The sequence below is a fragment of the Carcharhinus amblyrhynchos genome, chromosome 10, assembly GCF_965287045.1.
Source record: "Carcharhinus amblyrhynchos chromosome 10, sCarAmb.v2.hapA, whole genome shotgun sequence".
Lineage (NCBI taxonomy): Eukaryota > Metazoa > Chordata > Chondrichthyes > Carcharhiniformes > Carcharhinidae > Carcharhinus > Carcharhinus amblyrhynchos.
The window spans coordinates 44,392,707-44,408,020 of record NC_137333.1 but is presented as its reverse complement, the minus strand read 5'-3'; the positions used below and the strand labels follow the sequence as shown (position 1 = coordinate 44,408,020).

General features: G+C 41.4%; 1 protein-coding gene and 1 long non-coding RNA gene across 2 annotated transcripts in view; one reads left to right on the top strand and one right to left on the bottom strand.

Annotated features, from left to right (window-relative positions):
* LOC145348900 (uncharacterized) overlaps window positions 1-193 on the top strand; it is an 83,948-nt gene extending 83,755 nt beyond the window's left edge. Inside the window, exon 3 of the long non-coding RNA XR_013888032.1 lies at window positions 55-193. This is a non-coding gene — a long non-coding RNA (uncharacterized LOC145348900). The remainder of the gene's footprint in view (window positions 1-54) is intronic.
* LOC145348899 (progesterone receptor-like) overlaps window positions 1-15,314 on the bottom strand; it is a 280,573-nt gene that overhangs the window by 124,967 nt on the left and 140,292 nt on the right. The window contains exon 3 of the mRNA XM_080196951.1: window positions 10,138-10,254. Coding sequence (XP_080053077.1) covers window positions 10,138-10,254 — 117 coding nt within the window. The remainder of the gene's footprint in view (window positions 1-10,137; window positions 10,255-15,314) is intronic.

The following is a 15,314-nucleotide window of genomic DNA, read 5'->3' as shown; positions in this document are numbered from 1 at the left end:
TGTAAAATCTATTTATTCTCCTATTACTGGTTTTTTTCTTTCTCTCTTTTTCAGATCATGGACAAATTTTGAACAAAAAAGGACTAACATTGCAAAGAAGCTATACATATGTTTCGTTATGAACTGAAATACCATAGAAAGAAAATAAATGAAATAACTTGTGAATGTACCTGCTCTAGATGGACAGCCCAGGTTCAAGGCATGACTCTCCACCACTTCTCAACAAATGTTAGTGCTCATATCCCATGAAAGAATAAAAAAATTACAGAAATTTCCTTGAATCTTCCTTCCTGAGTGTGCATTAAAAGTGCTTATAAAGAACAAAGAACAAAGAAAATTACACACAGGAACAGGCCCCACAGCCCTCCAAGTCTGCACCAACCATGCTACTCAACTAAAACCCCCTACTCTTCTGGGGACCATATCCCTCCATTCCCATCCTATTCATGTATTTGTCAAGATGCCCCTTAAAAGTCGCTATTATATCTGCTTCCACTACCTCCCCTGGCAACGAGTTCCAGGCACCCACCACTTTCTGTGTAAAAAATCTGCCTCATACATCTCCTTTAAATCTTGCCCCTCACACCTTAAATCTGTGCCCCCCTAGTAATTGACTCTTTCACCCTGGGAAAAATCTTCTGACTATCCACTGTGTCCATGCCTCTCATAATCTTGTAGACTTCTATTAGGTCACACTCAACCTCTGTTGTTCCAGTGAGAATAAAGCAAGTTTCTTCAACCTCTCTTCATAGCTGACGCCCTCCATCCCAGGCAACATCCTGGTAAATCTTTTCTGTGTCCTCTCCAAAGCCTCTACATCCTTCTGGTAGTGTGGCAACCATAATTGAACACTAAATTCCAAGTGTGGCCTAACTAAGGTTCTACAAAGTTGCAACATGACTTGCCAAATTGAGTTTAAATGCTGGGGCACATAACTTATGGTACTAATGCAGGTTAAGAAGGAAAATTGTGGGAAGTGGGGTTTCCATCAGGGAAACATACATAGAAAATAGAAGCAGGAGTTATAATAGAATGGCCTACGCAGGGCCATTTGGCCCTGTGAGTCTGCTGCGGCATTCATTTTGATCATCAAATTCAATATCCTGATCCCCCCTTCCCCCCCATATCCCTTGATCCCTTTAGCCTCAAGAGCAATATCTAATTTCTTCTTGAAATCAGACAATGTTTTGGCCTCAACTACATTCTGTGGTAGTGATTTCCACACATTCGCCACCTTCTGGGTGAAGAAATTTCTCCTCCGCTCAGTCCTAAAAGGTTTATCCCTTATCCCCAAACAGTGACCTCTACATCTAGATTCCCTCACAATTGGGAACATTCTTTCTGAATCTATTCTTTTCAATCCTGTGAGAGTTCTGGTGAAGGATGTTTTCTGGTGAAGGATGTTTTCTAGTGAAGGACTAGGAGCCTCAGTGTTGTATCACTGCCCTTTATTAGACTAATCCTAAATAATTCTATATAACTCTATCCCAGTAAGGTTTCCCCTTTGTTCAACAAAAGATAGAGAAAACATCCATTCATAGTGGCACTGACGTATTGCAGAGCAAAATAAAAAGAAGCCAACTTGAAAACAAGAAAGATAGAGACAAACAAAGAGTAAGGTCACTCATATAAGCTTCAGAATGCAATACCGGATCTTGCTGTAAGCACTTTGTGCATCTAATTGAATATGCATATATGGAGTCTTGCTTCCTTTACTTTCCAACTGTTGCCAATGGGTGGTACAGTTTGCAAGAGGCAGTACTCTGAAAATGCTGTTGGTTTGGTTCCAGTACATGGGATCTACTTTGCATTCACACTGTTTGATTTTATTCCCACTGTGAGGTTCAAGAAATCTGAGTTCCCCATATGTGTTAGCAATCCCATGGCCTTGTACATTTGGTGTGATTCTCAGTGACTGGAAAGAACTATCAAGACAGTTCTTTTCAATCATTAAAATTTGAGCACTGATAGCAGGGGCCACCAAAGGTTTTCTTTTGACTTGAAAAGCTCAGTCTATCTGGCAGGGCTTTGCACCAGCTACTTTCATGATACAATCAATGATCATTCCTACCGATGCGAGACAACCTCTGTGACTGAGTGTTCACTGATGTGTAGTTGCCAGTTTTTTTACTACACTCTTTTGGTGTTGGTTCGGTGCCTAAGACAGCCACAACACTGGCAAAATTGAAGCTGTGTCTGTCCTTGATGCAAACAACACTGTGGCTAGCCTCAGAGCAGGAGAAGGCCATTCAGCCCTTGGAGCTAGTTTGACCATTCCATTCGAGTATATTTCACCTGTTTCTCAATTGCACATACATGCCTCGGTTCCACAACACTAGCTAATTTTTCCAACCAAAAATATATCAATCTAAATTTTGACATTTTCAATTGCCTTAAAATAAACAGATTTATTTTAAAAAGGGCATAGTTCAAGATTACCAGTACTCTTTACGTGAAGAAGTGCTTCCTGACATCACCCCTGACTACCTCTAATTCTAAAGGTGTAGCCCTTTGTTTTGGATTCCCTGCCAGCATGAATATTTTCTCTTTATCTGCCCAATTAAATTTTTAATCATCTTAATTATATTATTCCCTAATCTTCTGCAGTCAAGGAATACATGTTTGGTCCATTTAAGCAATCCTCACAGTATAATTCTTTTAGTCTCAGTAACCTGACAAAATAAGGAAGGTTGACCTCTCTTTCACATTTTAATAGGTATTTTGTGCATCAAGATGCACTGAAGAGGCCAGGTCAGCAGGATCACTGACTGATATGGGGAAGGCGAGCAAAGTAGGGGAGGGGGGAGGTTTTGTGGACAGAATTTAATGCCAGAGAAATGTCCACAAGCATCTAAATGAGACATTTTACTCTTTAATAGAATCCCGACGATGCATAAGGAGGCCATTTAGCCTTTAAAGCCTGCACTGACTCTCCAACAGAGCATTTTACCCAGGCCCCATCTGTGTAACCTCTCATATTTATCCTGTTAATCCCACTAACCTACACATCTTGTGACACTAAGGGGCAATTTATCACGGCCAATCCACGTAACCTGGAAGGAAACTGGAGCAGCCAGAGAACATGCAAACTCTGCACCCGTGTACAGAAAGTGCAAACTTCACACAGATAGTCACCCAAGGGTGGAATTGAACCCTGATCCCTGGTGCTGTGAGGCAGCAGTGTTAACCACTGTGCCACCATGCCACCGATGAAGGAGATTTTAATAATGTTGCTGCAGAGGCACACCAAGGAGGCTCTTTAGAACAGAAGTCCACCCTCCACTGAAGCTAAAGATTGTTGTATTCTGGCAAAAGGTCAGAGGCTTGAAAACATGGGAGAATTTTAGGCCTTGATGAGGCAGCACAGAGGTAGGTGAATGGGTTGGGGGGGAAGGGTACATAAATTTGTGCAGCTGGTCAACGGGCTGGTTCCCTGGTTCCATCCGTCCCTGGGTCATTTCTCTGGATGTAGAGATGCCGGTGTTGGACTGGGGTAAACACAGGTCATTTCCCTGGAGGCAGGAAGAGGGGGCAGTATTTAAATTCATTGAAAGAATTTTAAAGCCTGATGGACCTGCAAATATCCTGTATAGGATGTTTAATGATAACTGGCAGAGTGCCTGTATATATGTGTATCCAATGTAACATCTACTATTTGACTATTGATGTAGAGCTTCTGAGACTAAAGGAAATTTGCTATGGAAACACATGCAAAGCCAAAATTCAAAACATCCTTTTCTGAGTGAACAGAGAATCTGAAGGTCACACTTGTTGTGAGGCACATAGGTAACTTTCACTGTGACATATAAATATTGAAAGGAGCGTTTAGAACTGACAGTGCCTGCAGAACAGATATGCGTACTGAATTCAAATATGCATATGTGGGGAGTAATGTAAACTGATCACACAAATGGCCATCTCTATGCTTCAGTAATCTATTACATCTGATCATTTTGCATATCCTTCCAAGGGAAGGTAGTTCGCAGCCCCTATGAGTAGATGTACACTGGTGAGGAAACTCAAGCGCATGGATGCTGACATTCATTGCAGAAACAGCTGTAGGTTTTTGCGGCCCTGAAGGTTGAGGTGATGGAGTTGGTTGTGTGCTATCTATCTTTTTGTTCTCACTGTTATCCTTGCTTATTTCCCTGTAATAGAGACAACTGGGAATTCCTCAGAGTTGTTCCCACACTATCAGCACCTTCACAGGAAATGTGACAGAATCCCCATTCGTGTGCCAGCAGAGAGGAAGCAGCCTTGTGGAACCTCATGACCATACATTGCTCAGCAGTGCCATGGCATGCAATATATTATTTTATCACTTTTCGAACATGTCCCTGAGATCCTTGTAACTCATTTTCTCTTTGTTCAGGATCTTGCTGCAGCGGCAGCCAAGAATTCTGCAATTTACAACATGTCACATCATACTTTCCATCTGGTGCAGACAGCATTGAAGGTCCAGGCTATTCTTAACATTTAGATAATGATTTTGAGGAAAGAGCACTGGATGAACCAATCTGGCTGACTACACCTCTGCTTCCTTTAGTGCCTCTTTCTTTGCTCTTTTTGCACAATGATGTCCTTCCATGTTCTGCTAGAAGGTATCTTGTTCCAAAACACAAACAACTCAAAACCCTGAAAATGTAATGTTTCTTCTCATGTATGTCTTTGTATTGCAAAATGCACACACTTTGAACACCTGCGCCGGGCTATTTATCTCCAAACAGCGGAGTCACTATGGTAGAGTTGGAAATGATGTGCACTAGTTGAGGCTTGAGTTTCATTGTAATTATATCATGTTACTGTTTAGGTGACTCTCAGAAGGATTATCAGCCAAAACTATTGAGGATGGTCCTCGTTTTCTAACTAGTATTCACTTAGTTTGTGTGAAATAATGTGGGCACTGTGGATTGCTACATAATACAGACTTCTTGAATAATGGATATTTATTGCTTTTGCCTTTTAAGTGACCAGAGACTACATGTACTTTAATCGAATAGGGAAGCCATTTCTGTTTATGTTTACTGAGTTTTGAGGTAATGTGAAGAGCCCTGATGTTCACATTTACAATACTCTGGGCTCTTGATAACCCCGCCCTATACTGAAATTTCTGTTCTCTATTCAGCCTCTATTCTACAGAGAATGGGATAAAGATGGCAACCAGGATTCGGCTGCAAAGGCTTTGAGCTTATGAGTTTTCTCCCAAAACCTTTCTTTTCTCCATACCTCTTTTCTCCTTTTAAGACGGTCCTTGTCTTTGACCAAATTCTTTCTGTCTGTGGATGAACTACCACATTTGGAATGCTATAAATACATGTTGTTGGTGCTCCTAGCTTGAGGCATACATGGTCAATCTAGTAGATTTTTATCTGTAGCTTTGAAGAATTAGATAAATAGGAGCTTAATCCAGCAGCAACGTTCACAGCTACAGGAGGGTTGCAAAAGATTCCTGGGGCAGATGGTATGGCTTTGTGACAGCCCATCCAATAACACAACGGTGGCAAAGCTGGCTCATCTTTGGCATGTCTAAGAAGTGATGCCAAGGTGGATATAAAATAAATTGATTTAAATTATTCAATTCATGCAAAGCTAACGGAATTCCTGAAGAAATGCCAACAATTTGCTGACAAGACTTTGGAAAAAAAAAATTCATGCAGGAATGGCAGTGTCCACAGTAATTGAAATTAATACGAGGAACAAAACGCAATTAAAATTACTGCTTGCCGATTAAAAAAACTGTTTTCTCTCCTGCAGTTCAGGCTAATTAAAGAACCAGATCCCATATTTTGTGAGCGAGGCGAGACCTGGGGCAAAGAAGGGAAATGTGGAACTTCAGGGATACATTTATAGATTACAATGAAGCTAACATTGGCCACCAGCCCAGCCATACCAGACTGACAATGATTTTTCAGTGCAAAATTTAATGTACTGGTCATCATTTACTTTGCAGTTCTGACAGTCTCACCTCAGTGAGGCACTGCTGGCAGCATAAATGCTCTCAAAATCAGGATGCAGCTGTATAAAATATTACAATGGTAGGATAGTAGAATCATGCACTTCTGACTGTAGCTGTGGCCCACAAGGTGAGCTAAGGTTATGCTTCACACTGATTTGGAAGTTAAGGTCCAAGACAGGCTTGGTGGGATGCCTGCAGTGAAAAACAAAGATTTCAATTACTTGCTGTTGATTTTTTTGGGTTATGTCTCCGACTGCCTAGTGAAGATGCATGTACATTACACTTGTTAACAAAACTTGTTCTTGTCCCTTACACATAATGAAAATCTGCACTCTTGCTCATTGGTGCAATCAAGTTTATTAAGTCGATTAGTACATAATAGAGACAATGCGGCGGCACAGTGGTTAGCACTGCTGTCTCACAGCTCCAGAGACCCAGGTTCAATTTTGGCTTTGGATAACTTTGTGGCATTTGCACATGTCTATGTGGGTTTCCTCTGGATGCTCTGGTTTCCTCCACAGTGAAGAAAGCTGTGTAGGTTACATTGATGGGCCATGCTAAAATTGCCCCTTAGTGTCAGGGGGATTAGCAGGGTAAATATGTAAGGATAGGGTGGAGTTGTTGACGGTGCAGTCTCGATGGAGCAAACAGCTTCCTTCTGCACTGTGGGGTTCTATGAGATTTTCTCTATAAGACATTCAACCTAGTACTGATTTACTTTGTGTCACATTTATGATTTTTCCACATCAGGGTGATAAAATACATGACCTATCAGAAATTACTTTTATCTCCCTTCAAAGAAAAAAATTCTCCTGAGCTTGTTTTGTGATTGCGAGAATTAAACTTCAATTTCTGTAACTTAGTCCTCGCAGCCAATTTTGGAACTGTGCAGCATAAATCAGTAATCTTGGTCATTGGAGAACATTATCCTGATTTTTCAAAAATCCTGATTTCCCAATATTTGCTCTTGGGGCTGCAAGGTTCCATGCCAAGAGCTCCATTTGATAAAAATCAATTCAGTAGCTCAGTGACTGATTATATTTGCTGAGAGGTCACAGTTCCACAAAGACTTTGCCTCCCTTCATAAGACTGTGGAATAGATTTGGATGAAGAAGGTCAAAGAGTCTATTTGATCTCTTCCTTCCACGAAACCTGTCCATTAACAGAAGGATAGTGAGTGACCATAGGCATTACATCACCAAGGTTAAAATATACAGGTGAGTTAAAGCAAAAAATAACGACAAGACTTTGAGATTTAATAAATTGTATGCACAAAAAATTATACACAGGGATGGTTAAATTCTGCAACTATGCTTATGCTGTGGGACTGGTTTCCAGTTCATTTAATGGTGTCACAAGTAGACTGCAATGAAGTTACTGTGAAAATCCCCTAGTTGCCATACTCCAGCACCTGTTCGGGTACACTGAGGGAGAATTTAGTATGGCCAATGGAGTTAAGCAGCATGTCTTTCGAACTGTGGGAGGAAGCCGGTGAACCCAGAGGAAATCCACGCAGACATTGGGAGAATGTGCAGACATTGCACAGACAATGACCCTAGTCAGGAATTGAACCCAGGCTGTTGGCACTGTGAGGCAGCAGTGACAACCACCGTACCACCATGCTGTCCCTTTAAACTTTGAGTGTTCAGAAATGACAGTGCCTCCAGAACAGATATGCATACTGAGTTTGATTATCCATATGTGGGGAGTAATGTAAATTGATCACACAAATGGCTGTCTCTGTGTTCAGTAATCTATTATATCTGATCATTTTGCATATACACCCAGGGGAAGGTAGTTCGCAGTCACTGTGAGCAAATGTACACTAGTGAGGAACTCAAGCACAGGATAGTTGTCATTCCTTGCAGAGACAGCTGGAAGGTTTTTGTGACCCTGAGGGTTGAGGTGATGGAGTTGGTTGTGTGCTATCAAAATGCTGTGAAAAATAACTGTTGTTCCTAAAGCTGCAAAATGCTTAAATGTTTGCATCTGATTTGGATAACAAACACATTGCAAATTATATAAATCAATCACATTGGTTCTAAAGTCTGGTTTCATAGTATTTATTAAGTAGAATCTGGTATAACTACATCATTTTTTTTTGCCCAACAGTAATAACCTGTTTTGACAGGTAGCTAACTAGACACTTTGCTGGCTTTTCTCTTAGCAAAGATGGCCACATTCTGTTAATTGAAAATGAATAGTTTTGAAAATAATGCGCTGTTAAACATTAACATACGGTACACAGTGTTTGAGGCACATTGTGTTCATCTTCTGCAATCCAAGTTTGAGTTTAGTTCTTTAACCCTGAGAAAGGGGATAAAGTTTCTCTTGCTCTCTCAGCTGTTCAGGTTTGAGAGTACAGTGTGTGCTGGCAATCTCAATCCAAGCTGCACAACATCAAAGAGCTTAGTTTTGAGAAATGCGAGAGCCAGGTAGCCACTATTGAAGGCATTGTGTTTTGTAAAAGTTAGGAGAATGGGCATAAGAGAATGAGTGAAGGTCCTTAGTGCAGCATCCAAGCATCCCAACTTTTAAACTCCCACTTTCTGACCACCCAGAATTATCAATCTTCCCTTTTCTTATCACAAAAATTCAGCACGGGTCAGGAATTGAACTTGCAACCTGCATGGCTTAGTGCGACTTTAGGTGGTGCCTTTACTCATTGCGTCATTAGGAGCTGATTATTAACTTTTCCTTTAAAAAAAAACTGTTTTGTAACAAGCTGTCTTTCATTTCTATCAATTGGAAAGTATTGGGTGTTCCAGATGCTTTTTACAATTGGTAGTAAGTGACTGCAGATGCGCATCGCTCAAGATTGCAATGATGCTAATGGGCAGCATGACTACAGTTACCCTCCAGCATCACTCTGAAAACGCTGTCAGCAATGTTCTAGTAGATGACATGTAAACATAGTATAAGGGGCACAGACAAAAACTGCAGTGAGCCAATCTGACAAATTGGATTCATGCTTCACCAGATAGCTAGTTAACTCAGACAAAGACCCCCATTTGGACAAATACACAGCTACTAAACATCAGGAGAAATGCATAGCTGTTTCAGTTTTTAAAGTACCTACCTATTTACTGCCAACACTTTCTTCCAGTCACTGGCATCATCAGTTCATGCGAAAGGGAGGAGCATAAACAACTGCCATAATTTCCAAAGTGGTATTGCATATATGTACAAAAAGAATAATAGACAAATTGTCCACCGTACACATACAGTTCAATTATTTTTAAAAAAACAGGCCTTTCCAACACAAGTGGACCAAGTTAGCTTGGCTTGTTCTCAATGCTTGCCCCTTGCAAATCATTTGAGTTCAGTTCATTATTAGTGAGCTATGGGCCACCTTGTGGAAAACAGTATAGAAGTTATAGAAGTCTCTGAAGTGAACTGATATGATTCTAAGTATTGCTGAATTCACATGCAAATTGCAATTTTCAGCCAGATCTATTTTCGTATCAGAAAATTCATTGGGGAGTGTTCACACAATTAGTTGGCAGTTACACCGCCATTCCCAAAAAATCATAACAAACTCAAAAAAAATTTTGGAATAAGAACATTGAATAGAATTCCCCCAGAATTGTAAATTGGTGAAATAACAAAGAACCATTTAGAAGCCCTGCTCTACCCATACTGTTATTTTTTCACAGTTTTGTCCATTGAAAATGGAATTGCAAAGGAAAGTATGAAAAACTTGATGGGTGGCATTCTCCCATACCTTCATTTTCTTCCAATACTGCACGCTTCTCAGTAATGACACATTGATGGTAAGAGATAGGGAATGAGATGTAGGAATGTGATTTGATTGCACTAGTGTAAAACAAATATTGTGCCACATTTTGTGATTTGTAAGTATAATGAGCATATTCATATGGCAAATAGAATCCTACATAAAATGTGTTATATAAATGGCATGGCACACTGGAGAAAATTAGCAGAAAAAATTGAACTATTTCAGTGAAATTGCACACTTACTATTGATTCCAGTTTCCACTTGTGTGAATTACAGATTCACTGGGCAAGGAATATAATTTTTAGTTCCATAAAATAATATGCATTCACTTATAATTCTACATTTATACATCAAAGTATTCAATACAATCTTGCTAGGATGCAGAGTATATTAGATCTGATTTACCTGTTTTGATTTAAATCGAAGAACTTTTTTCTCTTACCTCCCAACACCATTCCAGCTTGATAGCACTTTCTGAGGCGGCAGGCTGGGCAGTTCTTCCTTCGAATTTTGTCAATGATACAGTCATTCCTTCCAGCGCACAGATACTTATGTTGCCCTGAAAGACAGAAGTGAGTTGATGTTATTATTTTCAAAAACTTTTTGACCATATATCTAACCATCTCATGACAAGATCATAGGCATGAAATGAGATGCAGTCAACAGTACATGAAGGAAAGGGTACACATTTAGCATTCATTCTAACTTGAATGGAAATAAAAATTGGGAGACATGTAGACCTGGCTAACATCTGTTTTTGAACTAAAGCTAGTGTTCTCTGTAGAGCGAGTCTGGAGAATAGTTAATGGAAAACAAGGAAATGATAGCGACATTGAATAGGCTTTGTACATCTATTTTCATTGTCGAGGTCTTAGAGAATTTCTCAAAGATACTTAGAAATCAAGAGGTGAAAGGGAGGGAGGAACTTAAAACAATTACCATCACTAGGGAGAAGGTGCCAGGAAAACTATTAGACCTAAAGGCTTTCAACTCCCCAGAAACAGATGGCTTTTACCCCAGGGTCTTAAAAAAACTGATTCTTGTTTTGAAGGTCCACTGGACTACCATATTCACCACACTGTTCTGCACACCTACATTGCAGGTGTAGTTTGCAAACTCTGCCACGAGGGAAGACTTTCCATTCCCTACGCAGGAGGCTAATGTTTCTTCTAAATCTGAGTCCCCTGCTGCAGTGGCCGAACCCAGTCTTTTCTGCCCTTGGTTCATAATCATCTCCTCCCTGCTGCTCCTGTTCACCTTGCAATGCACACTTTGCCTCACCTCCCAACTTGGTGCATTGGTACTCAAATAACAGGGTGAATTTAGTGAGGATGGGAAGTATTGCTTGCCCCGCAATCTCCCCCTGCCAATAGAAATGTTGGCCTGAGAATGCAAGAATGGGTTCTCTGGAGCACCCAGGCTGCTTGTCATCACTCTTTGTAAAGTACAGCAGCAATAAGGTAATTCATTTTAGGAAGGTGAAATTTCAGTCAAGGAAAGAATGATCAATATTAGGTGAGAATTTATGAAACATGTAATCAATCTCAATACTGCTGTCGACCGCCATCCAATTATAAATTTTAATCTGATAGCTCATCTCCAATGAATTTATTTCCCGCCCTCGCACTATGCACTGCTATTACTGGTGTGTGTCTGCCCAGGCATTGCAGAGCTTCCCCTTCTATCCTATCTATGGTTGCCCTTCGTCTACTTGTGGCACTTCACTGTCACTGCTTACGGGAGACCCTTTCTTTCTGCAAATGATAGGATGACATAGAAAGATTAATTCACTTCAAATAAAATATCACCAAGGTGTTCTCAAACATTCCATAAAAGATTAAGCTTTCAGATGTAGCATTTCCTTTTCACTCAGTCACTAGCACGCTTGTTGTCAGAGAGTGGGATAGGGAACTGTGGAATGGTGGGAAAGCGATGTGCAGCTTGGTTGGGGGCAGGTGGATGTTGATGAAGTCTCTGGTGCAAGTTGACATCCTGCATCCTCATCCTCTGTCAGTTCCTGTATAAGGCTCCAAATCCCTTGCCTTCTTTGCTGCCAGATACTTGTGTCTCTGACACCTCCATGCTTGTCCACCTCCTGCCATGTCCTCTCCCTGTTAGTTTGCTCTATCTCAGCCTCCTCGGCACCCGAGTCTCTGGATTTTTAAGCTGCAACAGTCTTTTAATTGCTGCTGCAACACCCGATTTCCTTTCCTTTAGTGAGAACCAAGGACTTGACAACATGCGGCCACCCTGGAATACTTAACTGGTCCACTATTTAGGGATTGTGAAGGTAGTCTACATACTATTGGCCAGGGAAAGTCTAGGCCTAAGTTAATCATCAGCCATTATTTACATAAATCTGCCACTTCAAACAATTTGTGATCAAATTTTAGAATGACTGATGCAAAGAGGAGCTTTGTTCAGCATGTTGCTATGCTGTTCTCTATGATACAGTGTTGCCATGTTGTTCTTGCAGCTAACAAACAGTGCTGTATATAACAATCACACTGAAATCGCAGTAATTGCCAGCACAATTTAAACAATTGAAAGCTTCTAAAATTAGCATGAAACACTCATGCCATTATTCCTTCAACTATAATGCTGTAAATATAAAATTTAACATTCTCCATGTAAATACTCAATTATTACACTTTGTACTGAATATTTACTGAGCAAACAATGCAAAATTCCAAGCCCACATTGTAAAGCAGACTTATGTCTGTGCAGAAAATTGACAGCATACCACATTCAGCCTTTAGTAGAGAATTATTTATTCAGGTATAACTTTCCTGATTATCCTTATCATTAAATTATCAACAATTACAGTTATACGCATACCTCAGAAAGCTATTCTACTTTGGAACTGATTGCACTCATGGGCTCCATCCACCAGCCCAATGATTGCGGAGCAACCCTGTCTTGGTTGGTCATGGATGCCCCAACATCGATTTTGCGATTTGCAGGCAATTAATTATTAGCAGCTGGGGTTTCTGCCCCTTTAAGGAACTAGGCTCCACCTCCAAGAGCTATTGGTCAGAGGATCAGCAGCATTTCAGCCACAGCAGCACCACTGTGAGCAGTGATCAGTGCTGGGACTGCAGGCAGCCTGGACAAACATGGAAGGAGTCCTGGAATTGTGGGCTCATTGGGGTTAGTCAGGCAGGTCCTGGTGAGAGGGGAGATGTTTATGAAAGCAAGGGGTAGTGTCTCAGTTCCCACTGCCCTTCCCACTGGGAGGCCCTCTGTGGGCCATAGAGTGTCCAATCAGGAAAACCTGAGGGATCTCCTCATGAGACAGAGGGCCCAGTGGCGAGCCTAAAGTGACCCAAGGCCAGGACCGTTCACCACCTACTCCACCACTGAAAAATATCAGTGATAGCAAGAAGGGAAGGGAGCCTTCCTCCCTGCCATTTTTACGTTCTCCCCTGTCTTGCAGCCCATTCCCCAGTGCCCCATACCTGTGTTGTACAAGGTGGTGGGGGAGGGGGAGGGGGAGGGTGTCTTGCTTCTCTGTGGCCCAGTTACTCTGCGCTGATGCAGCCAGGGGCACGCTTTGCTGCTCCTGTCTCACCCAGCCTGAAGGAGGAAGGTTAAGCAAGACAGGGGCTTTGGAATTTCAGCAGGAGTAAGTTCATTCAGAGTGGCATTTGCCAGCGATTGCCACTCTGAGGGCCATAATTGAAACCTGCACAGGAAGGGTCCTGGTACAAGTTTGGGTTCTGACTTTTCTTTGGCACAATGGTTTTATTCACTCCTGTAAATGGTCTGTGTGTCATGCATACAGCACTGTGCCCATACTCTCAGTAGCTCAAGGTATTGTGATCTGAACTATTGTGTCTTTCACAGATGCTCTGAAGTGTGCTTCAATCATTCAGCAGGTGGATTGAAAAAAACTTGAGCGAGATGAGACCTGAATTGCAAAATGACTTCATTTTTGAAATAGCAACTGACTAGAGTACAGTTAGAGCTGCTCTCTTCACTGAATCACAGCTTGCTTCTCAAAAAATTGATTCCTTGCCTATTTTGTAGACTTATTTGTCATTGTAGACAAATTCTGATCTAATTCAAGTTAGATTATAGCTTTATGTCTTGGCCTCCAACTCATTGTTTCGGCTTTAAAACTCTGCTCCCTTCTGCCATTCCGTGCTCTCGTTAAGCTGGAGGTCTGAGCTTTCCACTCAATCCCCAATCAAGGACTCACTAATGGGATGGGTAATGTCCTCCCACCGAGAGGCGGTTGGACTCGCTGAGCTGCTTTGGCCATTCAGACTCTGTGGTTTGGAAGTGACCTTTCCTTCAGGGGAGGTGAGCTGTAAGGTGCCGCACCTACTCCCCCACCATGCAAAATCTAGTGGCCAGGCAGATCAGAAATTAGAGTCAGAGTGGCTGCTATTTCTTCCTTGCTGCTTTTAACAGCTTGCAATACATTTCATTCAGGCCTGCTGGTTTATTGATTTTTGAAGATGCTAAATCCCTTAATATTTCTGTTATCTCCCTTTATCCCATTTGATATTTCACACTCCTCCACCTAAATTACAATGTCTACATCATCTGCCTCTTTTATGAAGATTGACACAAAGTTGTCATTAAGAATCATACCCACATCTTCCCCATTCAGACACCAGTTTCCTTTTGGCCTCCAATTGACCCTTCTCCTTAACTTTCCTTTTGCTCGTTGTGTATTTAAAAAATAATTGTTTTCCTCGTTTTACTCACTAACGCATTTTCATGTCATTTCTTTACTTTCCTAATTTCCTTTTTAATTCCTTCCTGCACTGTCTATACTCCTCTAGGATTCTAGCAGTATTAAACACTCTATTTCTGGCACAAGCTTCCTGAATTGTCTTATCCAATCTCTATATCCGTTAACATGCAGGGAGGTCAGGTGTGGGAGTCTCACCCTATAGTCTTTATAGGAACATTTTTGCTCTGGACCCTCTCTCCTTCTTGAATGCCTCCCTCTGCTCCAACACTTAGGGTGGGATTTTCTGGCCACGCTCTCCCCAAAACCAGAAAATCCTGCCTAAGGTCAATGGATCTTTGCATGGTCCACCCCTGCCCGCTACAATTCCCGTGGTGGGCAGGATGGGAAAATTCTGCCCTTAGTAGCTGTTTGCAGCCCCCCAATGTCAAACCACAATTAGTAAAATTGGCCTTCCCCCAGCTTAAAAATTTTACCCATCGTCTGTTTTTTCACCCTTTCCTAACTATCCTAAATCTAACTGAATTATACTCATTATCAACAAAATAGTTCTCCCATTAATACCCCTTCAACCCAGGTTCATTTCCTAAATCCAGGTCCTGAACTGTCCCTTCTCTTGATGAGCTGAAATGAAATTTTAACACAGTTCAAATGTTTGCCTAAATGTATTTTGAGAAGTCTGTGCCCTCAATACATTTTGCACTGATTTTATCTCGGTTAATAAACATCACTGTTGGCCCAGAGGGCAATCAGCTACTCTCTCCCTTTTTGAGAGAGAGCTGACCAGTGGTGATTTCACCTGAGGGTCACTTCATCTCCGGTGAGGCCTTCACAGCTAACCTCAGCTGATATGGGAATTGAACACATGCTGTTGGCACTGCTCCACATCATAAACCAGCCATCCAGCCAACTGAGCT